The following is a 26288-nucleotide window of genomic DNA, read 5'->3' as shown; positions in this document are numbered from 1 at the left end:
TTTCACTTTGTTTTTTCCAGAGAGCTTCCCCGTTGTCCTGATGGGATTTTATAATCACCAAGTCTCCTTTCTAAGCCCCTTTGCTACGTGTATTTGAGTCTACATTAGGATTTCAGTCCCATTTCACTGTTTCGACGTGTGATACCACCACCATGCTTTAGTTATCGTAGCTAGAGCTGTGTTTTAATTACCCGGGCCGCCAGGTCCTTCTTTTTACATTCTAAACATACTGAGTCCGCCCAGAGCCGGCGCTGGCCGGTGCTCGGCACGCCGTCAACAGGTGGGCCTGCGGGCTGCCCCCTCCCCTCAGAGAGCAGAGGGCAGCGCAGTCGTCGTCCGCGGCGGTGGGCAGGCTGGCGGGGGGCAGGTTCCTTCACTTCCTGTCCTCAGGCTCCATCACGGGACAGAGTGAGAGCCGCGCTGAGGGGTGTGACTCCTTGGAGACGCCCGGCGGCCTCTGGCATCCTCGTGCGTCAGCCCCCCAGCCTCTGCGGCCGAGAGAGAGCAGAAGTGGAATCGCTCCCGTCTCCCCGTGGACGTTCCCAGTGGGCAGGGGTGTATGTGCGTGTGCCCCATGCTGGGTCAGGTCAGCAGTGCTTCAGAAGCACACTGGCCGGAGTGGGGGCACGGCGTCCTGGCATCTCGGTGCCCCTCCCAGGGCACCCACCCACCCTGGGAAGCCTGACAGCGGCCACTGCTGCCAGTGTGTGCTCTCAGTGGCGTCCCTCTTTCCAGTGTCCACAGGTCTGAGTGGTCTGGGCCCTGGGCCCTGCTACAGCTGGCGGAGGCTGGCGGGCGCACCGCCCTCTCCTGCTGCAGCACACGGCCTGTGCATCTCCTGGCCCTCGGGTGCTCCGGTCTCTTGGTCGGACGTCTGTTTGGCTCTTTGTTCGTTCAGAACGGATCTGCTGCCCCTCCTGGGTGTTGGGTGCTCTGCCGGGACCTTGTGTGGCCATTGCCCTCCTGCACACACCGTCTGATGGGACAGAGACGGTGGCGCGTTGCATGGCGTGCTGTGGCGGAAGGAAGCTGAGGCACTGCGGCGGCGTCTGCGTCTGGAGCGGGGGGCTGGGCAGGTGGCAGGGTCACGCGGGGAGGCGTCTCTCAGAGGACACCTGAAGGGACAGTGGAAGGTGCGGCGGAGAGACCAGTAGGGAAGAGAAGGGAGGCCCTGGAGGTGGGGCTGCAGGCAGGTCTGTGCCCTCCTGAGGGAGGCTCGGTCTGGGGGAGTGGCCGCGTGGTGACTGTGCCCCCAGCTGACTTTCCTCCTCTCCTGCACGCTCAGCCGTGGAAGGTCCAGGCTGGCAGCAGACCAGGGGAAGGCCTGCGGGGAGGGGCAGGTGTGGTCCAGCCTGCCTAGGCCGGCCTTCCTGATTGCTGCCTGGAAGCTGGGGTGCAGTTGGGATCTTCCTTCTGTAAGATGCTTCCTGAGCACTTCCTATTATCATTTAAATGGACTTTTTCTGCTCCTGTAATGAAGTTTGGGCTCAGCCAGAGCCAGGCTCCTTGCTTGTGTGGCTGTGTGGCTTTGGGATGCTAATGTCATTGACAGATGGCCACTTGGAAGTCCATTTCCTCTGAAGAATTTGTGTGGAGAGAAGCACTTTTCTTTGTCACCGGCCTGTTTTCTCCTCTTGCGGAGTACTCTGCCCGCTGGGATTGCTGAGCGGGCGGTAGGCTCCCTCTGAAAGCTGGGGGCCCTGTGTGCATGGGAGGGGCCCTTGGGGAAGGGGTGGCGCACCGCTGTCAACTTGGCGGCTCTTCCTCAGCATTTGCGGGGCACCCGCAGGGTATAAGCGCAGACGGTGCGGCCCGTCCTCCCAGAAACACAGGAGAGAAGCCCTGCTTTGTTGTCTCCACTCCTGTGGCTGCGTCTCCCGGGGGGCATGTGCGCAACAAGCCGCACACGGGCCGGCGCCTCTGGGTCTTTGCCCCCCGCCCCGCCCCTGCCACGAAGGTGGGTCCTAGAGTCAGACTTCTCTAGGAAATCAAAGTATAGCCCTGGCACCCGCGGGCTGAGTAGCTTTCAGAGGAGCCGACATGCAGGTGAGGGAGGGCTCTTCCCGAGTTTACCTGGGCATCGCTTCATCTCCGCCACACCCGCGGCCGTGGTTCACGTCCACCTACTCTGAATGCAGAGCTGCGATGGGTCCTTTGTGTACCTGTCTCCTTGGGTTTGTGTAAGAAGCTCAGGAGGTAGGGATTTCTGTCCCGATTTGTAGGCGAGGACATTTAGGCATGGAGACACCTGTAGAACGCTCCACTCAACAGCCAAATGCACGTTCTTCTCCAGCTCACCGGGAACATTGTCCGGGACAGATCGTATGTCAGGCCACGAAATATGCCTCATTTAAAATGGTCGGAAGCATACAAAGCACGTTCTCCTAGCGCAGTGGAATAAAATTGACGGACTTTTAGCTAGACTAGCCAAACAAACACGAGAGACGCGTCTTATTAGTAAAATCGGGAGTGGAAGTGGCCTCACGTAAATATGAAGAACTATGTTAAGAGAATGTTACGAGCTGTTGTTTGCCAGCAAAGTAGGTAATCTGGATAAAATGGACAAATTCCTAGAAATGCACAAAGTATCCAAACTGACTCAAAAGAAATGGAAAATCTGAATAGACCTATGATAGGTGATTAGCAACCAGAATATTTCCAACAAAGCTTCCCCGTGAATTTTACCTGCATTTATAGAAGGAACTAACTCCCAAAAATAGAAGATGAGGAATCCCTTCCTAATTTATTTTATGGTGCTGAGGTAACTTCAAAAGAATAAATGTGGGACTTCCCTGGTGGCACAGTGGTTGGGAGTCCACCTCCCAATGCAGGGGACGCGGGTTCGAGCCCTGGTCCGGGAAGATCCCACATGCCGCAGAGCAGCTAACCCTGTGTGCCACAACTGCTGAGCCTGTGTGCCCTCAACTACTGAAGCCCATGCGCCTAGAGCCCGTGCTTCGCAACAAGAGAAGCCACCACGATGAGAGGCCCATGCACTGCAATGAAGAGCGGCCCCCACTAGCCGCAACTAGAGAAAGCCCGTGCGCAACAACGAAGACCCAACGCAGCCAAAAATCAATCAATCAATTAATTAATTAAAAAGAATAAATTTGGATCCCTGCCTTAAACTGTAGGCAAAAAGTAACTCGGATGGATCAAAGACCCAGATGCAAGAACTAAAACTATAAAGCTCTTAGAAGAAACATTGGTGTCATAGATCTTTGTGACCTTGGGTTAGGGGGTATAATGGTTTCTAAAATATGATACCAAGCAAAAATATACGCAAGTATCTTTATGCACAAGCAAAAAAGAAAGATTAGTAAAATGGACTTCATTGAAATAGAAAACTTAAATTCATCAAAGGACACCATCAAGAAATTGAAAATTCAACCCACATAAGGGAGAAAATATTTGCAAAGTATCTGATAATGGTCCGGTATCCAGAATATATAAAGAATTCTCACAACAGAACATCAAGGAAACAACCCGATTAAAAAATGGACTAAGTACTTGAATAGGCACGTCTCCAAAAAAGATAAATGAATGGGCGATAAGGACGTGAAAAGATGCTCAGTATCACTAGTCCTTAGAGAAATGGGGCTCAAAGCCGTGAGATATCACCTCTCACCCTTTAGGGTGACTGCCTTCAAAAACATAGAAAACAAGTGTTGGTGAGGGGGTAGAGATTGCCACCCTTGTGCACGGCTGGTGCGGTGCAAAATTTGTGGATGCTGTGGAAGCCGGGGTGACTGGAGCAGATGTCTGCACACCCACACTCTCAGCAGCATTATTCACAGTAGTCAAGAGCTGGAGGCAGCCCAGTGTCCCTCGAGGGGTGAGGGTGAGTGGACAAATAAAGCCTGGTCCCTCCGCGCGGTGGGTGAGTGGACAAATAAAGCCTGGTCCCTCCGCGCGGTGGGTGAGTGGACAAATAAAACGTGGTCCCTCCGCGCGGTGGAATATCACTTATCCTTTAAAAGGAAGGCAATTCAGACACCTGCTGTAACATGGATGAACCTTGAAGACATGATGCTCAGTGAAATAAGCCAGTCAAAAAAGGACAGATATGATTTATTTCACTTCTGTGAGGTCCCTAGAGGAGCCCAGTCCATAAAGACAAAGTAAGAGGGTGGGTGCCAGGGGCTGGGCTTCTTAATGAGGACAGCATTTCAGTTTGGGGGAGATGAGTTCTCGGATGGATGGTGGTGATGGTTGTGCTACAGTGTGAATGTACTAATGCCGCTTGTTCGGGTGCTGAGAAATGCTTAAAATGGTATGTTATGTATATATACACAGAAAGGGCAAAGGACTTAAGTAGACATTGCTACAGATGTTTAAGAAGCACACGAAGAACATTAAAACTATGCTGAGACACCCCTTCACACCCACTAGGATGGCTAGCGTGATAACGATACGTCATGCATAACAATGAAGTTGCACATGTAATCATATGTCATTGTACAATACAATACTTTTTGTTATAATAATTTTAAAGATGGAAAATAAAGAGTATTGGGTGAGGATGTGGAGAAATTGGAACCCTCACAGGTTATCGGTAGGAGTGTAAAATGGTGCAGCCACTGTGGGAAACAGTCTAGCAGCTCCTCAGCAGGTTAAACGCAGAGTTAATGTGACCCAGCAGTTCCACTCCTAGTTACGTACCCAGGAGAACTGAGAACATATGTTCACATAAAAACCTGCGTTTGAGTGTTCATAGCACCATTATTCACAACAGCCAATAGTGGAAAGGATCCAAACGCCCAGCAACCGATGAATAAACAAGTTGTGGTCCATCCGTCCAGCGGCACATCACTCGTCCACGAGAGAAATGGAGCAGTGGTACGCGGTAAGGTAGGACGAACCTTGGAAACATTATGCTGATTGAAAGAAGCCAGTTGGAGAGGGCCACGTAGTGTATGATTCCAGTAAGACGAAATGTCCAAAGTGGGCAAATTCATAGGCACAGAAAGTAGGTTAGTTGGGGCCAGCCGCTGAGGCGGGTGGGAATGGAGGGCGACTGCTGAGGGGACAGACAGGGCCTCCGTCTGGGGTGATGACAATCTTCTTGAATTAGTGTCGATGTTTGGACAGCATCGCACATATACTGAAGACTGAATTGTTCACTTTAAAATGGTGTAACGGTAAATTTTATCTAAATTCTGTCTCAATTAAAAATGAGTCCGTTCTTCAGCAAATGGTTTTGTGATGTTAACGCCTGAGAACCAAGTGAGGCTCAGTGAGCAGGTGCCCTCAGAGTAACCCCATTTCCTTCAGTGTGAATGGGGCGGGCGGGGGCAGGGGTGGGCTGGCGCCTAGGAGGTCCTCTGGCCCCAGGCACGTGGCGGGTGTCGACGGCGGTCTGAGCTCCGTGTGGGGACTCAGGCTGCCCGCTCGGGCTCCGCGAGGCTCCTTCCCTCCCGTGTGAGCCGGCTTCTCGGTAGTCGCCGTTTCTCCCTGCCACCTCCCACTTGTGCAGTTTACTGTAAAGAGGTCATTTCAGAGAAAGTGGTCTTTCAATCAGAAGCTCTCAGTGTCTGCTACGCGGGGTCACGGTCATGATGAACCCAGGCCACACAGGAAACCAGCGAGGGGATTATCCTGTCTGGTGGCGGGTCTCTGATAGGGAGGTCTCGTCGTTTAAGTGGTCTGTGGGCAAGGCAAGGGGGTTTCAACCCTCCGTCTGCGCTTGGTAGCACTGGCTTGTCTCCTTCCCAGCTCTGGGGCAGCAGGGCAGCGGGGGCCTGAGGCTCCACGTGGCCTCGTGCTGTCGGGGCCGAGCCCTGTGAGTGAGGAGGACGTCCGGGGGACGGACGGGGGTGAAGCCGCACACACAGTGGAGGGTGGGCAGCTGGCAGAGCCTGGGCAGCCCACACCCCCGGCACGTCCCAGGACACCGTCTGTCCTGCGTGAGCTCCGTGAAGCCGGTCGCCGCTGTCTCCTTTGCCTGGATTGGTGACTGACACACAGGAGGCGCTCGATTCGCACTGATTGGCCACGGAAGCAGGGAACCCGTGGCTGCGAACGTGAGCCGGTGCTCGTGACCAGCGTAGGGTCATGACGGAGAGATCTGAGCTCAAACTCCCACTGCCTCGCTGACTTGCCTCCAGAACCCGGGTGTCCCGTGTCCCGCGGGGCTGGCGGCGGGACTTAGCTTGTCCAGGTGGGCGGTGTTAAACAGGCGTGTGTGTAAACGGGGGAGGATGGCGGTGTTTGCTGGCTGCTGCCGGCCCTGACGGCGACACGGTGAAGGTCTCTCGTCCCATCTCCCAAGGGTCCCAGCGTGCATCCCACCCTTGCCGGGTCCTGTTTGTGTGTTTCGGCTCCTCCTCTTTCTGCTCCGAGTCCGACGATGGCAGTGGTGGCTTCCCGTGTCACCTGGGGTCCGACGACAGGAAGCCGGGGCGCACCTATGCGCAGGCGTGGGGTAGATTCCGGGGTCTTGTTCTCAGAAAGCGATGCGCCAGTGGGCGGGAGGGTGAGCAGCCGCGGCAGCCACGACAGCGGCTCGGGAAGTCTGCTGTCCGCGCTGCGTTTGCTGTGCCTGATCTGCTCGCCAGCAGACGGGCCATCCTGGTATCAGCGCCGCAGTGGCCCCGGCAGCCGCGCACATGGCCCTCTGTGCGGCTCTGTTGGCGGGAGACACCGCCCACGGACGCCTCTGGAGACGGCACTGCCTTCCTGCTTGTCACCATGCCTGGCTTGCCTGGGGACCCGAGGCTGCGCCCGGGACCTGAAGGTCACGGGCTTCTCCTCCGCGCTTGGCGGTGGGGCCATGTGACATGCTTGGCGCTGCTGTGGCCGTCCCCATGGCTGGCTAGGCTCCTTTTCTCCTCCGGAAATTTCAGAGAACTAAATCAGTATTTGTAATCACAGCAGACCTTTGTTTCTCTATGCCCTCTATTCACACACTTCCGGACTTGTTCTCTGAATTGCTGACCAGAGTCTTCTGAACATTGTTGAATTTCCACAGCTGCTCTGTTACTCCTGTCCTGCCCAGCGCTGTTCACTCAAAATGCCCTGTCGGATGTACAGACTTACCAACTTCCAAAGAGAAGTAGAATTACCGCATGCATGTCAGCGTCCCTGAAGTGTTTTCCCTGAAGTCGGGTCTGCGTGGAAAACCAGACCTCAGCTGGTTTGGGGCCCTCATGGAGTCACTAGGCTGGGGATGGGGGCCCCCGCCTTCCTGTTCTTGGCCCCGCCCTGTGCACTCCTGGGTCCAGGCCCCCGACCCCCGCGCGGCCTGGCTGACTGGTGGGCGGGCGGGTGTGGGTTTCGCCCTGTGCTGCAGAGTCTTCATGGTTTTCTGTTGCCTTTCCTTGAACGCCATGTGGTGTTTGCTTCGTACCATAAACTGGCCATTTCAGCGGGGAGGCGCCCCCCTCAGCATCGCCACCTACCTTGTGCTCTTCCCCCCTTCAGACTTGACACCCACTCTTGGCGCTCGCCCGGGGCCTCTGGGTGACACCTCTTCCAGGGAGCACCCCGTGCCCTTCCCGCCTGACCTCCCTTCAAGCCACTCCGGGGGCCACAGCCTTGCCTTGTCACTAAATAAACTGCAGAGATTTCCTGGAACCCCCGGCAGTAGTCCGTAAGAAGGTACCCACAGCCAGTTGAGAGAAGATCCACAAAAGTGACTGGAAGATTGGGCGCGGAGGGCCTGCCGTATGTCGGGGAGTCTCTTAGTTTCTTAACAAAGTGCCTTTTTCTGAGGAATCTTGAGGAGAAACTGTCAGTGTCCTCGGGTCCCCGTTCCGCACTGGCAAGTGGTGGAGGGCGAACGTGAGCCCAGCCGTGGCTGCCGCTTCTGCAGCCCCGGCCGCAGCTGCCCCCGATGGCCGCCACCACCCAGGCCCGCTCTGGTGCGCCTGGCGGCACGTGCGAGGTGAGGTCAGGAGCCCGGCCCCCTCCTGTGGTGTGAGCAGAGCAGTGAGCGTGCTCCAGCTTCCCCGCCAGGACCAGCCCTGCCTTGTAAAGGTCGTTTCTGTCTTAGTGGCTCTTCAAGTTCAAGAGGAAATAAACTGAGTAGAGCTGGCCTTTCTCCAGGCAAGTGTCAACCCCCGGGGCCCCCGCGCCTGTGGGGGACGAAGTGGGATCAGTGGGTGAGCAGCTCTGTGGGCACGGCAGGGCTGAGTGGATGCTGGGCTAAAACAGTGCAGGAGGAGCTGGTGACTTCAGTTTTCTCCTTTCAGCGTTTAGAGGGTGTGTGGCCGTGCTTGCCTGGCGTCACCTGCGTGGAGGGATGGCCCCTCCCCCAGCGGAGTCCCCTGGGCTGCGTGCCTGGGGTGGATGTCAGCGTCCCCTGAAGGCGCCTCACCCAGCGGGCTGTCGATTTCTTGTGCTCTGGTTGAGGACAGCAACGTCGATGGGAAAGTAAACAGGCGGAATGGGCTTTGTTACCCAGGAGAAGGACCGTCGCGGGGACAGGTGTGGATCGAAGGCGTGGAGGGCGCTGCTGGCGAAGGTCTGCACGTTGGGACCCTCAGCGCCAGCGTTGCTGATTGGGCTCTCGGGCGACTCGGGGGGACGGGGTGAGCTTGGGCCGTTTCACCTTTACCGCTGGCCGAGTTCACAGGCGCCGTTGGAACTCGCCCACCTGTCCCACCCCTGCGGCCTGGTCCTGCCCTTTGACCTCCTGCCCTTGCTTGGGCCGGGCGGTGCTCAGCTCCGTGCCCGCCCGGCTTGGCTGTTCTTCTAAGGCAGCCATGCTCCTTCCCTTCCCTCCAGCTTCCTGCATCCACTGTGCCGTGTTTTATTCTTCTCTTGAGCTGGACGGTGAATTCCTTGAGCACAGGAGGTGTGATCTTGTAAAAAATCTTTTTGTCTTGTTTTTATATCCAGCTAAGCCCAACGCTGGATCCACAGGGCGCTCAGGAGAGCAAAGGCCTGAGCCCCAGCACGTCAGCCTGCCCTCGCCCGGCTCCTGGGCGCTTGCCGGGCCCTGCTCCTGCGAGGAGATCGACGACATGCAGGGTGGAGTTCGCTTGCTTTGCTCACCTGTAGAGCTTGATTCTTGGTGATCCTTCCGTATCTAAAGGGCTGCGTTTGAGCTTGAGGTTCGGTTCCGTGCCCCTGGGAGGAGGTGGCTGTGAAGTCCACCGACGGAGGGCCCTCCATGGGCGCGTGCGTGGCAGCGTCACCCCACCCCGCCTGCGTGTGGGGGCCACCTCCAGGCGTCCTCAGGGCTGCTTCCACCACGTGCTCCCAGCCGCGGGGCCCTCCCTGGTCTCTCGGGGCGATGCAGTGGTGGAAGGTCCTGACCTGGGGTCGTGACGGGGACCCCACCTGGAGCTGGGCCATCAGAAGTCACAGACGTGCCCCGCGGTGGGACCTACTGTGTGTCCCTGCCCCCACTCGCCCCCCCTCGGGCACCTCTTGTTGGCACCGAGCGCCGTGGTCAAGGCCCTTTGCGTCCGCGTCCCCCCCACGGGGAAGGGGCTGCTGTGCTGCCTTACGCTTACGCAGCTGGAGCTGCGGGCTCTGGGGCACCGTGTCCAGGTGCTGCTCTCGCTGCCACGTCCCCTTGCGTGTCCCTCCTGTGGGTTGTCCGTGCCTCGTGGGTGTGGAAGTCCAGGCCTCCAGAGGGACAGGTCTCTGAGGGCTGGGCCTGGAGCCGACGTGTCCTCGCTGCCCGGTCTGCTGCCTTCTCGTCAACACCACGCCTGGCCAGGGGTAAAGGCAGACGCTTCTGGAGGCCCCAGACCGCCCGCCTCTTGTTTTTTGACCCACCTGCCTCGGAGCGCAGACCGCATTCTGGCTCAGCGTTTGGTACTTGAGGCTCAGTACCTAGTACCGGTGGCTCCGCGCTTGGTCCCTGAGGTGGACTGCTTAGTGCTGGGTGCCCAAGGTATAGCGCTCAGGACTCGAGGCTCAGTATTCAGTGCCGCTGCCTGGACCGGGCCCTGGAGCGTCCCTCCGGGGCTGTTTTAAGCATGTGTTCAGCCAGGTTACCCTGCTACGGGGCTTCTCTGGGTGTTTGAAGCTTGTTTGCTTTTTCACATCCCGACCTCGTCTGTCCCGGACCTCTTTGCACCCCTCGGGACCCCTCAGTGAGGTGCACGTGAATGCCCCCGGCGTGCCCCTTCCTCTCCCTTGGTGGAGGTGGTTGAGCCCGGCCTGCACCCCGTGCTCCTGACCCCCTGGGGGTGGGGGTGGGTCTGCCTTGAGGCGTTTGCCATCCTTGACCCAGGGAGGGAGACGGGGGGTCTGGAAGGACAGAGATGGGTGTGCTGCGGGGGCAGCCCGACCCTCAGCATCATCGGCCACGTGGAGTTCTGTGACCCTGGGACGGCCACTTGCCTGCCACCCCCAGCTGAAGCAGGAGGGGGAGTCGGGTGGGAAATGGGCAAGAGCACCGGGCCTGCTGTTTTGTGGGCTCTTCCTCACCTCCCTCGTGCCCACGCAGCCTGGCTTCAGAACCACCCTGGGCAGATCCATGGACGTCGCTGCCACAGGGGGCCTGGAGGCTGTGGCGTCTGTTCAGACCAGAAACAGGAGGATCCCTGGGCTCCGGATGTGAGAGGGTGGGGCGCAGTGTGAGGGGACAGTGCACTGGCTGGCGCTCGTCTCGTTGGTGAGGGGTCCCGTGTCAGCAGTGCCCGGGGCCAGCCAGGCTGCTACGAGCTTCTGTGCCGTTAGCTCCACTTGGCGGGGCGGGGAGGGGCCGACCGCCAGTGGGCGGAGGCCTTTCCGGACCTTACACCAGGCAGAGCGCAGTGACCGGCAGCCCGTAGTAAATAGTTCTGCCTTTTCAGGCCACAGAATCTCTGTCACAGGAAAGCAGCGTAGATGCCACGTGAGGAGCGGGTCAGGCCGCGCTCCAGCCAAACCGTGTTTCCAGAGCAGGCGGCGGACGGTTTGCCGAGCGCGGTGTAGAAGGTCCCTCTCCCTGGGCCCTGTCCCGTCTGCGGGCCATGTTCCGGACCCGCATCCTCAGGGATGCTGTGGGGCTTAGTGAGATGGTGCACGTGAGAGGTCAGAAGGTCACCTCCGCTGCAGGGGGCGTCTGCGCCACCTGAGCGAAGGGTCACTTTAGTTACCCGTCCACCGTCCTCCCCCTGGGTTGTGCTGAGAGCCGGAGCTCGAGGGTCCAGGGCAGCTGCTCTGCAGGATCTGAGGAGCCGACTTGCCCTCTGCTCCCTGCCGTGTCTGCGTCCTGAGTCCCGGGGGCCCCCTGGGGTGGGCTGAGGGCATCCTGCTGTGAGCCTGGCACCCAGCACTGGGCTGCTCCCGCCGGCCTCGCTTGGGCTCCCCACCCCGGAATTTGGAGTCAGCCCCACCCACCCGTGCGGTTACAGGTTGGTAACGGATCAGCAGAATTGGATTATTCATTATGGCTGGGCTTGAATTGAAATTGCAAAGGGTAATTTTCCTCCTCACATTTCAAGGTCAGATGAGAGTATTAACTGTGGCCTCTGTTTATCTGGGAATGCAGATTGAATTTGGCGATTCGCATTGATGAGATGTTGGGAGTTGGGCGGAGGAGAGGTGACAGGGAGGCCCGCTGCAGCCCCCAGGCTGCCCCTCGCCGTTCCTTTGATTGGTAATTACTTCATCCTTTGCCTTTTTCATTCTCTGGTTTTGTTTCCACTGTTTAGATTTTTTATTTTTTTCTGAGAAATGTGTAATGACACCTGGAGGCATTTAGGATTGGAATTAGATGCTGTACGTGAAGACGGCTGTGTGCCAACGCCGGGCCTGGGCATCCGGGGTGACGGGCGAGGCTCACGGCTCCTCTCCTAGGGGGCCCCTCCTGAGTCTGAGCAGGACCCAGAATGGAGGGGCTGCCCACCTCCTGTCTCCCTGGTCCCCTTCCTTCTCCGCACACATGCCGAAGCTACCCCTTGACCAGACTGACGGAGCCCAGGGTCCCACTGCTACGCCCAAGACCTGCTCTCAGCCGTTGGTCCAGGTTGGCCGTGCGGTGAGAGGGTGCCCACGCGTGTAGTCGGGGCTCTGGTCTGAATAAGAGCCTGGCTTGCGTCCATCGGCTGTGTGTGCCCCGTCCGGGGATAGGGATGTGGTAGCAGTACCCTTCCCACTCGGGTTGTGTGGGCACTCAGCGGGACCCGGGGGTGCACGAGCATGCTGGGCACCACGGAGCTCCCCGCTCCTGATCTCTGCTTTCTTCTCTAGTCCCGTGTGAAGCTTCTGAAAAGGAAACGGTGGCACGGATCTCAACCAGCTCTTTTCAAGGCGGTCTCTCCCTGGACGCGGCTTCTCTACTTAGCTGGGTGCAGACGGCGGGTCATCCCGCTGCACCCCGTTAAGGCAGCAGCACGGGGGCTTCACCGTGTGCACACTTGGCATGTGCTGTGCGCTCTGCATGTGCCTTGTGAGTGTCCCCGCCACCCTGTTAGGCAGATGGCAGTGGCTTCCCTTCATTGCTGAGGAAATGGAGGTTCAGAGAGTTTTCTGAAGCACCTGACCTCCGACGCTGAGGGACTCGTGCCCGGCTCTGGTGAATCTCTGTCCTGGGGAATCAGGGCTGCAGTTGCTAGTTTCCCTCCAGGAGCAGCGGTGGGTTTCCGCTCCCGTGATTGCACTGCCCCCGGGACACACCCAGGCTCTGCGTGGCAGGAACCTCTCTGGGCAGGGGCGTGGGGGTGGGAGCGGCGTGGCTCGGCGCCGACCCCCACCGTCTGGGAGAGTATTTCCGAAACCAGTACCTGGCTCCGCCTGACCGTCCGCCCTGCCCTGCTGAGCTGCCGCGTGGCTCCTGGCCAGGCCCGTGGACACGGCGGGCGTGGCTCCCTGCAGCTGAGTGACGCTGGGTCTGGCCTTGGCCTGGGCTGTCCTTCAAATGCAGGAGGCTGTGGAGTGGTTAAAGGGGAGTCTTGGGACGGGTGAGGTTTGTGTGTTCGGTCAGGAGGGGTGACAGGTGAGCAGGCGGCGGTGGGGGCCCGTGAGGAGGGGCGGCCTGGACCAGGTCTGGGGGTGCAGATGCGGGGAGCCTGTGCTCAGCGTGTGTGGGGCTGTCAGGTCTGCGGAGCCCTGGTGGAAGGGAAGGGGGGGCTGTCGAGGGTGAGTCCGGGGCTCAGCATGCACGGCTGTCAGTGGTGACGCCCTTGGGGGCAGGAGCAGACCCCCGGAGGTCGGGGGCAGCATCCAGCCCTCCCTCCCTGGTGGGGTCCTGTCCTTCCCTCCGTGTGGAGCCCACTGCCGGGTTCCTTCAGGCCCACCTGTTCCCTGTGCTGATCTGGGTGGGTTCTCGTCGTCTCGAGACCCCATTCAGATACTGACCCTTGCTGGTCTGTATCTGCAGCAGCTCCCTTAGAGGGTCTTTGCTCCAGAAGTGCTTCTGTGTTGGTGGTGGCCCTGCCCGTCCTTGGCCTGTGGCCCACGCCCACCCTGGCCCCTCTTGTCTTTCCCGCAAGTGCGTCCTGCAAAGCGCCGAGATGAGGCACGGCTGGGCGAGTACGCGGGTCCCGGCTGCGGGCACCCTTGCTGCCGTTTCGGTGTCGTGCAGCTTCCTGGGCAGCCTTCAGGACCGGAACGTGGTGGACCCACCAGAGGACCCGTGGGCTTCGTGCGGGATCGCGCGTGGGGCCTCTGCTCCCGCTGCTGGCAGCACGACCCCGCTTCCTTAGAAAACCACCAGGGCCTGTGCTCAGGGTGCTGGCGGAGAGAATTTTGGGAACCGAAGCCTTGATTGGAGGAAACTGGAGGTGCGGGTACGAGAGCGGCCGCGTGGCCCCTCCTCTGCCGGTCGGCGTGTGGTCTGCTGCTTTGCGGTGTCCCTCCATCCACTGTTCATCCGCCAGGCCATGGCTTCCGGAAGTGAGCCCCGAGTCTTAGCAGTGAGGAAATCTGCGTTGCGTGGGCACCCCCAGCGGTGCAGCGCCCCTGCCGGTTCCCTCCCGAAGAGCAGGCCGGCCTGTAGCTGAAGCCCTTCTGGCTGGAGGCCGGCCTCTCTCCAAGCAGCCCTTCCCATCCTCGGGTAGCTCTGAGAGCTGGCCACCTGGAGGCCAGCTGTGCGTCCTGTGCCCTCTGTGCCCCTGCCCTGTCCTTCACAGCCAGCGAGTCCCGAGCGTCCTCACCCTGCCCTTGGACGGCCTGGCACACACGGCGCTGCACCCCAGGGCTCCGTCTGGCTGGGTCTCATCCCTGCCGGTTTCTCCCCGCTTCGCCTGCTGCCACAGGCCGTCTTGGCAGTCCTGCCCATCGAGCTGGTGGTGACCCTGCTCTCAGCTGAAACCCTGACCTCCGTTCGGTACGTGCTGCAGCCCAGTCGTGTCCCGAGTCCCGCGCGTGTGCCGGCCGCAGCCCCGTGTCGTGTCAGATCGGCCAGCCCTTGCCTGCCCTGTTCTGCTGTGCCCTGTCCTTTCCACGACCCTCTCTTTCACTCTCTCCACAGGCAGGCGTGGAGGATTTTCAGTTTCTGAGGCTCCCCTGAGGAGCTGCCCTCCCCCTCCGGGTGGCTCTGGGGCCGGCCTGTGAGCCCTCACGCCCCAGACACACACACACAGTGAGTCACCTACGTGGTGGTGGCTTGGCTTGTCCTGCCTGGTGGCCGGGGCACACGGGGCACAGAACTGGAGAGACTGGAGGTCGGGCACCGTGTCCTGGTCGGGGCGGAGGGGCCTCGACTCACTGGCAGCCCCCGAGGCCTGGTCACCCGTCTGTGGGACGGGGGTGCTTGGAGAGCACGCGTGTGGTGGGTTTGAGCTCTGCTCCTCGGAGCCCCAGCGTAAGGGAGCTTAGGGGCTTTGCAGGAGTGTGAATTAAATTCTGTTAATATCATCCTAGTTTGCTGCTGAAGTGTAGCCACCAGGGATCAGTGTGCACGTACAGTCATGTTCACAGCTTAACCCGCAGGGCCCCGGGCGGGTGACCGCGTGCCCTCGGGGAGGTACTCGTGGGCAGTCGTCGGAAGTAAAGGTCTTGCCTAGTGCCATGTGTCCGCGTGAACGTCTCGACCACATGTCGCCGACTGCAGGTTTGCTTGCCTCAGAGCCGTTCTTGGTTTGAACGTGGGCCCGGCTACGGCTACCGGGTGTTTCCGCCCTCCATGCTGACCTTCCAGGCAAGACTGGGTGCCAGGCCCCCGGCCCACAGCAGCTTGGAGCGAGAGCTCCGCACAGCGGGGCGGTCCTTCCTGGGGTCGGTTGCCCCGCCCCGTCCGCGTGCTTCCTAGAGGAGCTGGCCAGCCCTCTGGGCCTCCTGCCCCGCAGGCGAGTGTCACGGCACGGCCCTTGGCACCGGGATGCTGCGGTGGCGGCTGGAGGTGCGGTGCGAGGCCAGGGCAGAACCGCGCTGAGCGAGAGAAGGTCGTTCAGGTGTTGCCTGCAGCTTCACAGCGTGCGTGTCCTTTCATCCTTCCTTGAAAGTAGATATCCTTAGGCTGGGGGTTTTCTGATGAAGACGACATTACAGTGGGCTGCAGCGGCCCGTCACAGTGCAGAGAGGGGTTCTCAAGAGCTCAGGCCTTACTTCCTTCCGCAGACGCCAGCTCAGAAAGGTCCTGATGGATGAACGCCCTCTCCCCTGAGAACTGAGGGCTTCATTTTGAACTCCCAGAGGTTCACGGAAATGCCACTGACTTCAGGGTTCAACGTCAGCACGGAACCAGAGGTTTAGTTTTTTATGGGTTTTCTCCTCTTTACTTCACAAGGAAGGCCGCGATTGAACTAGAGGGCGTTCCGCAGGGAAGAGGCGGCCATGTGGTGCTGGCGCTCTGTGTCGGGCCTCCGTGGCTCGGGGACCCACAGGCCTCTGTTCGCAGAGCGGTGGCCGACGGGCCTGCGGCCCAGGCTGCAGGAGGCCCTCTCTGGAGAGGCTGAAGTTGTGCTCTCACCCCCCGGCACACGAGGACAGGGCAGGGCCGCCCGTTGGCAGGTGTTGTGAGAAACCCCTTTGGGGCACTTCGGGGGGAGTTATTGGAAACGTCAGAAAACGGCACTCCTGTACAAGAGCAGGCCCTGTTTGTGCCAGTTCGTCCACCCCTTGTCCCCCGAGGCCCGGCCGTTCACGGTCCCTCCTCTCCCGCCCACCGGGACGTCCCCACCCTGCGGGGTCGCTCCCTCGAGCACACCCTGTGCTCTTGCCTGCTCCGCCGAGAACCTGTAGACCCAAGCCAGCGCCTCCTGGGCCGCCCCCTCCACCCGCGTTGTTCTGAGAGGTCCTGTCTCTGCTCTCCGTCCTTTCCCCTCCCGCTCTCTCCTGCCCTCTCCATGCGGCCCTTCCCGGTTGCTCTTCCTCCCCTTTCCGTCTGTGCCCTCTGACCCCTCCTGGCCCCTGGCGCACACCCAGCGGCTTCAGACCCCGTCGTGCTGCCCTCTGGGGCGGTGCGGTGCCCTCTCACGTAAACAGAGCCTCTGCCCTGCTCTGCTGTAGACTCTGGGTCCTTCCCTGCTTTCCCTCCCTCCCGAGCTGATCACGTATTTGCCGCTTCTTGTCCGTCTTCTGCCCGTGGCAGTCCTGCACTCCAGCCTCCCTTTCCCAGCTCTGCTTTGCCAGCTGGTGCCCTTTGCGGCCCGCGCGGAGGGGCGCTGCCGGGAGAGCCGCAAGGCCGCGGGGAGGGAGGCCTGTGCTCACTGCTTCTCCCAGAAGGGGGTTCCTGCCGCTCCCTTTCCTGCCCGTGGCACGGGGCAGCCCTTCCCCTCCCGGCACCACCCACTCCGGCTGGTGCAGGCCCGACGGCAGTGGTGCCCCTGCAGAGGAGTGGGTCCCAGTGCTCTCGGTCTCCAGATGGAGCGATTTCAGGGGACCCCAGCTTCTCCCTGAAGCTATCCGGGCGCCTCTTTCTCCTCTTTCACTTACCAGTGAGCCGCGCCCTGGGTTAAGCCTCTGCTGCACAGAACGCACGGCGTCTTCCCGAGACCCGCACCGTTGAGAACGAGAGCCTGGGGGCTGGGGCCCGTGGTGCCGCTTGACCCCTGCTGTCTCTCCGGGGCTGGGCCAGTTTGTCACCGGGGCTCAGGAGAGTCAGAGCCAGGCTGCGGCGGCCCAAGCAGCACTCTGTGGGCAGTGCCAGCAGCACCGCCTCCTGTAAGTTGCCCAGGTTGGTTATTTAGGTCTAGTCCAGCTTTAAAAAAAACTGAGTACTGATGGAACGTTAGGCCTCATGGCAGGCCTTGGAACTCGGGGTGACATGGGGCTGGCGAGCCTGAGGGTGGAGCGCCTCCACGGGAGACCCCAGGAGACCCCGGCCCGGGCCGAGCGCCACTCGGGCCAGCCTGCCGGGGGCTGCCCTCCCAGGGCTGCTTGCTGGTGCCTGGGGTTGTGTGTCCTCTGCTGCATTGCTTCCCGTCTTGGTTTCCTGAAGAGCAGGTCGCACGGGGAAGGACAGGTGGTTTTTCTAAGCGGGCAGGAGCTTTGCCCACCTGGGCCCCGAAAGGCTTGGTCGTCATCTGTGGGTGCTGCTGGACGTGTGACTGGCACTGTGTCCTGCACTTGACATACTTGTTCTTGCGACATCTTGGGCCTGGTCTGGGGCCTCAGGCCCACCCGCGTTTTAGGGGCCCACACAGTGAGCTGGCGGTGACAGGCTAGGTGCAGGTGAGGTGGCCCTGGGCCAGGCCCCAGGAGTCAGGGTCTCCAGCTCTCTGCAGGTGGACAGCAGTTACCCTGTGGCCTTCATACCTGCCCTCGGGGGGGAGGCCTCCAGACCTCTGTGTGGGGACGTCGTGCTCCCGAAACCCTGGGTCTTGGGGTTTGTCAGTTCCCACCAGGGCTGTGCCCAGAAAGCCTGTGCTCAGAGCAGCCCCGCCCCCTGCAAGCTGGCCTCGGCAGCTTGGACACGGGAGCCCGAGTTCCTCTAATTAAATCACACGGCGGAGCAGTGATTCAAAACGCTGTGCCCTTGCCCACCTGAAGTCAGTGATTCCAGAGTTGATTTCACAGTCCTTGATTATTAAATTGGCGTATGAATAGTTTTAAATTGAACTAGAACTCAAAGTGGCCTCTTTAAATGTCTGTTTCAATGAATACTTGTACTTGTTTTGTTTTACTTTATTTTACATCTTTGGTTATGAAGCACGTAGAAGTGGTAGGTGCCCTCGGCCAGCTGTGCAGGGGGACTCGCTCTTAGAGGAAGGCTTTCCGCGGTGGCTGCGAGGGGCGAGGTGCGGGGCCCCGGGTGAGAACGCTGCTCCGGCTCTGAGACCAGGCGTTCCCTGAGTCTCTTACAAAGTCCCGTAAACGCGTGTTCCACGTTTACTCTCAAATTGTAGTTAGCTCTTCAAAGAATTATACTAAATTACGATGAAAAGTAACCCCATACTCACTCAGATGTGAAATGGAAGAAATTAGCACAGCGGAGACCACCTCCAAAGAAAGCGTTGTCTGCCATCCCTGTGGATTAAGGCTTTCTTGAAATCGTGTAATCAAAGCAAAGAAAGAAAAAATTGGATGCCAAGAATGATACAAGATGCAGGTGGTGTTGTCTCTAGCGCCCCTCAGCTCCAACTTTTATATTTTCGAAGTCATTTCGTTGTCACTGGGCGTCACCCCAGCTAAATGTTACAAATAGCACCTTGTAATATAATCCTGGTAAGATCTCAAAAGAAAAATACAGAAGCAGAATATTAAAGGTTTGTCTTGGGAAGAGGTTTCCTCTGCTTGAAAGAAGAGCGTGGACACAGCACCGTCGGCCCATGCTTCACGGTTCACCCGCCCACCCGCCGGTGAGGTTAGCGCCTCCTTTTCCTGGGGCGTCCTCCCTCCCGGGAACTCTCCTGATCACCGTCCCCTCAAAAAGCCGGGGGGGTGTCTGCGTGTGGGCACCTCCCGTGTAGGTGGGGCAGGACGGGGGTTCCTGAAGCCTGTGTGGGAACAGGCAGGGCAGAGGACGGTCCCTACAGGGTGTGAAGGACTGATGGAGTTTTGAGGGAAAGAGCGGCAAAGACCAAACTCTGAAGGTGCCCTACCAGGAAGTTGGCATGTGAGCCCATGGGTGCCCATCCGATCTGCAGTCTGAGGGGCGGCTTGGTGGCACCGGAGGCTGCCCAGGCGAGAGACTGTAACGGTAACCGGAGAACAACGTCAAGTGTGTGAACTGAGGCAGGGCGCTGGCCGCGGAGGGAAGCCCGTGCCCCGGGGTCTGCCCCCTGCTGTCGGAGCTCTGCGGGGGGGCTCGACTCTGCAGGATGTCTGTGGAAGGGGCCCGCCCTGGGCTGGTACTTGACGCCCCCGCGCCGCACGGAGCTGCGCATCTGTGGCCGACTGCGGTCCGGGTGGGCAGCGCCTGCCCTGGTGATTCAGCTCCTTCAGAGGCGCCCTCCCGAACGAAGCCCGCGTTGCTGGCGTTTTCCCCATTGTGTGTGGAGCTGAGCTTCCCTCCCCCGCACCTTCCGTGTTCTGGGATCACCCTGGGCGACTCTTTGAAATCCAGAAGCTCCTGAAAGGCTTTAAGTAGCTATTCAGAAGTGAGGAAGCGACAGCGGGCTGGTTGCACGTGCGGCTCTATTTTGGGACCTGAGTGACGTGGGCCGCGCTGGGCCTGGGGGCCGTCACTGGGTGCTGTCCTGGGGGCCAGGCCTCATCACTCTGCCCTTTTGCCTCTTGCAGTGCCCGGGGGCTGGAGAAGGCCAGGCTGCAGCTCCAGGAGGAGGTCCGCCAGCTCAGCAGCCAGCTGCTGGAGGAGAGGAAGAAGCGGGAGATGCACGAGGCCCTGGCCCGCCGGCTGCAGAAGCGCGTCCTGCTGCTGACGAAGGTATGGGGCGCCTGCGCGGGGGCCTGCCTTCCAGGCCAGCAGCTCCCGGCCCGCCCCTGCCGTGTCCACGCTTAGTCTTCTCTCCAGGCCCCCACGTTTGCCAGGGTCTCTACCAAGTGCAGTGCACCCAGAGCCACCAGTGCTCTGTGTCCCCACTTCTCGATCAGTTAGACACGCACAGCGCTGCCTGTGAGTCACGGCTCACATCAGACTGAGCTCTCCCCTCACCAAAGGGGAGAGCATCTTGGCGATTTAGCCAGCCTGTGCGTTTTTACCCTGGATTGCTCTGAAATGCAGACCCTGGGATTCCCTGCTGGGCCTCTCCTCCTTGTGAAGGGCAGAGCCCGGGGCCTTCACGCACTGACCTGGGGTATCGGGATGTCAGCCCCGACCCCCTGTGTCTCACGGTGGGGTCAGCCCTCCCTCCGGCCTGGTGGGCAGGTGCAGCCTTTCCCTCCTTCGGAGCCCAGGGAGCGCAGGGTAGACTGCAGTGGGAAACTGTCACCTGTGTGCAGGTGCGCCGGGCGGGATGCGTTCCTGCTCCCAGCTCCGTCTGGGCGGCCGGGTTTTTGCTAACTGTGCTGAGCCCGAGGGGCTCTGATGTCTGGCTTGATAACGCACAGCTCGCTGGAGCATGAATTACGATTTTTGTATGAGAGAGCATTATTTAAAATGTTGCCTTGGATGCTGAAATTTCAGAAGACAAGGAAGGAAAAAGCCAGAAACTGTCCCCAGATGTTCTCTAGGCGAGGGTTGGGGTTGTCCAGATGCTGGCGGACTCCTCCCACCTGCCCTCAGGCTGACAGTGAGCGGCCAGGCGGGCGCGCTGACCTGGCGGGCTGGGGGCAGGGGCGTCCCCCTGGGAAGTTCCAGGAGCCACGTCTGACAACTGTTTGCCTGTTCTTGATTGTTTGATAAAAACCTGGGACCTCCTGGTCATGAAGCTTTTAGGAGGCAGGTCACATTCCGGCTGCTGAAAGCTCACCGTGTCCCGACCTCTCCAGCACGTCCCCTGCCGTGTGTGTCACGTCACTCGAGCTTCCTGGGGTCAGGCTTGGCCGACCTCGACGCCAGCCTTGCCGGTGGCCCCACAGGGGAGACGCCTGGCGAGTTTGCGAGCTGTCCTCGTGCGGGGCCCGTCGGTCTTGTCCGTGTCGTCCACGTCCAGTGCCCGTGCCGCCCAGCGAGTGTCCTTGTGGGCTGGGTTGGCGGCCTGGCGGCTCTGCTTCACCAGGGTCGCACCGGTTCACTGGTACAGGTCCCGCTGGTGCACCGGGCGGCCCCTCAGCGGGGGCATATCTCCAGCGCCGCGGGCGCCGCGGCCTCGGGATCCATCGGCACCTCCGTGATCGTGCGCTGTGCCTGGCTTCCTCCTCGGGCAGTTTCTGGCCTTGAAGGTCACTGCCCTGGGCTCCCGAGGCAGGAAATTTCCACTCCTCTCTTCCCCCTGCTCAGCAGGTTGGAAGCTGATGGCGCTGCTTGGTCTAATTCGGTCCTGGCCCTGGCCCGCTGCGCTGACAGGCGTAGCTCTGAGAGGTGGGGGGCGGTATCGACCGCCCGGCGCTGACAGATGACTTACACCAGCTGTGGCTCGGAGGCACGTTGCCGGGGGTTGGTGGCCGGGTCAGGCGCGCGGGGCCCACCTTGCCAGCCGCATGATGGCGGCCGCTTTCTGGTTGGAGCCGAGCACGTCCGGCCCCCCACCCCGCCCCGCCCTCGGGCTCGCATGGCGGCTCCCTCGTGGTCTGCGTGCTTCCCGCTCGAGGCACCTCCAGGGCGGCAGCTGTCGGGTCTCGAGGGTGCTCTGGTTGCTGATCTTCCTGTCTTCCTTGGGAGACACTCCCACCCCTCTGGGAGCCCCCGGACCAGCTCCCTGGGGTAGGGCGTGGCGAGTGCAGTGACCCGCCCTCCGCTGCGGCACTGGGCCAGGTGCGCCGACAGGGCTCTCCTGCGCCCCATCGAGGGCTCTATTTGCGTGTTTGACATTTCAGAGTACAGTGCTTGGAATGTGTGATTTTATTTTGAGACCTTATTAAGCATCTCTAGTCTAAGGGCTTAATTGTTACTGATAGCTAAGAGTGTAATTACCTTGGTAAAATACCATGACTATTTTAAGCAATTGAAAATTGGCTTCCAGAACTGGGTGAACACAAACCATTTTCCTATTTGAAATGAGCTATTTCCAGCGTGCCCCTAATATTCCACAATATGGTTACAGAATTGTATTTATAGACTCTAAGCAGTGAAAGCTAATTTATAGCATGAATTTTTTCAAAAAATGAAAGTAAAAGCCCCCCTTCCCCCTCTTTCCTACACCCCCCCGACCCCCATTTCCTAGTGGAGCAGCCTTCGGAGGAGGACACCTGTCATTGGTGTCTTACCTCCGGGGTCACGGTCTGGCAGTGATGTCGTCCCCCCGCCCCCGTGGGACCCCCGCTGTTGCTGCTTAAGAAACAAATACGTGGGCAGAAGGTGAGCTTTTGGGAAATTGAGGCAGGAAGCACATGGGGATGTCCCAGAAGAGGCCAGAGCTCCTCTTGCCTTGTGTCCAGAAGAGGCTGTCCTGGAGGAAGGCTCCCGGGAGCAAGTCTCCCTGGGCCGGGGGAGCAGTCTTCGCTCAGGGGTCCGTCAACTGCCGGGACTCCCTCCCTGCCCAGGATCGTCGTTACGCCCAGGAGGCTGCCCTCAAGTGTCCTGGTCCTTTTCTGACGGAGGGGCTTTGGTTGGCTGTTGGGATTTGTGCTGTTTACCTTGTGTAAACCTACCTCTTTATGTTCCTCGTGTTCGCTTGACAGCTTTGAGAAATCACCTGTGGTTTGGCAGGAGCTGTGTGATGGTGAGTCTTGTCCAGCTGCCGGCCAAGCCGCAGTGGGGTCAGCAGCTCAGCAGCGGGGAGGCCCAGGCTTGGGCCAAGGGTGGCAGGTCCCTGTGGTTCTCTGCTGAAGCCCAGTGCCTTCCAGAGCTGCGGGCGCCGACCCATGAGACGAGGAGAGTAGCCTGTTCGCTCTGAGGTTCTCCATTCCTTCCTGATCTCAAGTAGCTCAGCCCTGCAGGGATGAGGGCAGTTCCTGCTTTGTACGTGGAGAAGTTGGGGTGTGCGTTAGGTCAGAAGGAGTGGGGAGACTCCTGGGTTAAAGTCAACCTTCACATCCTTGAATTCTGTCCTGGGCAGCAGGTGATGAGTTTTCTGGAGGGAATATGGCGGGTGGTAGGCTCTGTGTCCCTGGTGAGGGCAGGCTCGGCGGCGGCCCCGCTTCTGTGGGCACGTCGAGGTGTGGGGTGCTGCTCGCAGAGCCTGTCCCCACAGTGCCTGTCCCGGGGTGCACCCCCACCCCCAGTTGTGGGAGAGTCCCGGCCCCTCGGGTCTGGCTCTGGTTTGACTCACTGGTGGGCACGGAGGTACCAGCTCGTTGTGTGAGACCCTGGAGCCTCGTGAGGTGCGGGCCTCCACGTCCTCTCTGTGAAGGGCCCGCTCCCGCCTGGCCCTCCCGGTTCCGGGGTTGTAGAGGGCTGTTTCCGCCCTGAGCCGGTAGGAGTCTTGGTTGGAGACGCCTGAGGCAGACGTCCTCTCCTGGGCCCTCCTCACTCCTCCCCGTGCCTGGGGATGGCAGCGGCGGCCGCCTGCGTGCGGCCCAGCTGTCGGCTCTGCTGCCTTGATGGCGGCTCCTGTGGCTCGTGGTGGACTGACCTTTGGAGGCGAGGAACTCTTCTCTTCGCGCTGATTTACTGTCTTGCCTTTTACATTTGGGTGTCACCTGCACCTGGAGTTGGTTTCAGGTGTGAGTGAAGCAGGTGACAAGGTGATTTTCCCCATTGATAGTGCCATTGGTCCAGCACCGCTTCTGGAAAGACCCCTCTGTTCCCTGGGTGTGGTCTCGTTGCCTTAAGTGTCAGTCAGTGACCGCCGACGGGCAGCTCAGCCTCTGCGTCCTCCGTTCTGCCCATTGGTTCCGTCTGTCTTTCTGCCAGCGCCACCCTGTCTCCACTGATGCAGCTTTATGGTGCTTTGGTGTCTGGTAGTAAACGTCCAGGTTGATGATTGTTCTGTAAGTTTCTCGGGCTCCTTCTGGTCCTTTGCACGTCCTTATACATTTCAGAATAAATTTGTCTGTTTACACACAAAAAATCTCCTGGAATATGGTTGGGATTACAATGAATAAACTAGTTTGGGGAGAAACGACACCTGAACATTATTTCGTTTTCTGAACCAGAGCATTATAATTCTTCCGCTTCTTTGGATCTTCTTTAACTTCACTCAGCAGCATTTGGTAGTTTTAGGGCAGGCGTCTTGCGCGCTGCTAGATGTCCCCCAGGTGTTTTCTGTGTCGATGTAGCTGTAATGGTGTCTCACGGACTTTGCCTTCTCTGTGTTGGTGCCGGGCTGTGGAAGTGCAGCTACGCGTCTGTACCTAATAGTCCTGCTAAATCCCCTAGCGTGAGAGCAGGTCTCCCCGCGGACGAGCCTGGCTGCCTGCGGGTGCTTGGCTCACGCAGATCTCAGGAAGCTTCAGCAATTCACCGCTAAGGGCCACGTGTGCCGTTTGTTTTCTGTAGATGCTCTTTATTGGATTAATGAAATCCGCATCTGCTTGTAGTTTTCTAAGAGTTTCTCTCATAAATGCCTACCCATGAATTTTGATGTGGGTTATTTTTATTATTCTGTTGAAAATATTTCCTCACATTCTTTCTGGATTTGTAAAGGCCGACCTTCAGGCAAGGTTTACATGTTCTAAGCTCAGAATGTAGGCAGATGGGAAGGCTGGAAAGGAATCGAAAGAAAGAACCCAAAGTCATTCACTCACTCTGTCCTTCACTTTGTCGTTGCACAGATTCTTATGGGGCGTCTGTTCTAGGCACCGCTTAGGCGGCAGTAGGGTGGGCAGGGCTCTGAGCTCCTGGGGTCTCCCTGAGGTTGAGAGGGAACAAACAAACAGAGAAGAGGAAGCCGGAGAAGCCAGGGAACAGCGCCCAGTAAAGGAGGAGACTGCTAGAGCCTGGTGGGTGGGTTAGTTTTATGTTCTTTAGAACACAATTTTAGATGCACAGGAAGTTGTGACGATGGTAGAAAGGGGGGCCCCCATGCATCTTCCACCAGCTTCCTGGGTGGTAGCATCCTAGGTGATTCTGGTGCAGCATCAGGACCACAACTCACGTTCCTACAGTGTGTGCGTCTGTCCGGTTATCACCGCGCAGATTTGTGTAAGCACATTCGAGACGCAGGATTGACCCTCCACCCGTGAAGGCCTCCTTGGGCTGCCCCCCAAAGCCACCCTGGCCCCCTGCCCTCACCCCAGTCTGTTCTCCGTCTCTGGAAATTTTCGCAAGAACATTGTGTAAATAGAATCAATCATACAGTATGTGACATTTTTAAATGTTCATGTTTTAAATTTAATAACTTTTATTTTTTAGAGTAGTTTAGGTTTACAAAAAAATTAAGCAGAAAATAGAGAGTTCCCACGTCTCTCTTCCCCCGCCCCACAATCCCCTACCACTGACATTCCTGCATCAGTGTGTGGTCCGTTGTTCCAACTGCTACACGAACTAAAGTCCACAGTTTACATTAGGGGTCACTCTCTGTGCTGGATTCTCTGTGGGTTTTGACAAATGGTTAGTGTCGTGTGTCCCGCATCACAGCATCACACAGGGCACTTCACGGCCCTCACGGTCCTCTGTGTGCATCTGGGCACCCCTCCCTCCTTCCTCGCCACGGCGACCCCCGATCCGTCGTTTCACGTTTTCCAGAAGGCCGTGTAGTTGGAGTCCCACGGTGTGTAGCCTTTTCAGACTGGCCTCTGCCACTCAGTACTATGCGTTTCAGGCGCCTCTGTGTCCTTTCTTGGCTTGAGAGGTCCCTTCTTTTTATCCTCAGACGAAATCCATTCTCTGGATGTGTCGCTGTTATTACCCGTCACCTACTGGAGGACACCCTGGTTGCCTTATTGAATAAAGCCGCTGTTACCATCCACGTGCATGTTTTTGTGTGGACGTAAGTTTTCACCTTAAATACCTGAATCGTAGAAAGAGTGTGTTTAGCTTTGAGTGCTTTTCACACCAGCACATCCTGCAGTAAGTCGTTGGCCTCTATTTTGTGAAGTTTTTCACACACCGTATTTTCTTTCCTTTTTGTGGAAGCTCGTTGAGGCGGGGGTATTTCCGTTTTACTGATGAGACACAGAGAGCAGGCGGTGATACTAAACCTGGAACCCGGGTAGGCGGGCCCTGGCTCTTCTGCCATGGCCTCCTGCTGGTGTCACCCTGGCCGCCAGGCCTCCCTCCCAGGAGCATCTCAGTAGTGGCTGCTGGCACTTTTACTGTCTCAGCGTTTTGTTTTCATTACACCTCCGAGCATAACTGGGGGGCTCCTAGAACCCCTGGGGGCCTGGCTGTGGCGTGCTGGGGCCCCCGTCTGCTTTCCTGTGGCTGGTGAGTGAGGCATGCGGCAGTGGGGACCAGGGCAGTGCGGCGGGGCGTGGAGGGTGCTCTGTGGCATGAGCACATCTGATACGCGTTGCCCCGGCTCCCTGGGGGTCACCAGGGTCGCTGCAGTGTGGGCACCCCCTCAGCAGCACCTGTCCTGTTGTCCCCACGTCCTCCGCGGTGGGAACCTGCGTGCTGCCACCGCTGGGCCTGAGCG

At 59.0% G+C, this 26288-nt stretch overlaps 1 protein-coding gene across 10 annotated transcripts in view; it reads left to right on the top strand.

The window, feature by feature from the left end:
* The window catches only part of MAD1L1 (mitotic arrest deficient 1 like 1), a 315604-nt gene that overhangs the window by 129148 nt on the left and 160168 nt on the right, over positions 1-26288 (top strand). For all 10 annotated transcript variants that reach the window (XR_004522011.2, XR_004522012.2, XR_004522010.2 and 7 more), the window contains one exon: positions 19510-19654. Coding sequence is in view for 6 of the 10 variants with exons in the window: in XM_073793248.1 (XP_073649349.1) it covers positions 19510-19654 (145 nt within the window). In the remaining 4 variants the exon portion in view is untranslated. The remainder of the gene's footprint in view (positions 1-19509; positions 19655-26288) is intronic.

This window comes from Tursiops truncatus, chromosome 15 (genome assembly GCF_011762595.2).
Source record: "Tursiops truncatus isolate mTurTru1 chromosome 15, mTurTru1.mat.Y, whole genome shotgun sequence".
NCBI lineage: Eukaryota > Metazoa > Chordata > Mammalia > Artiodactyla > Delphinidae > Tursiops > Tursiops truncatus.
The sequence above is the reverse complement of the archived record's forward strand: the minus strand, read 5'-3'. Positions and strand labels throughout refer to the sequence as shown.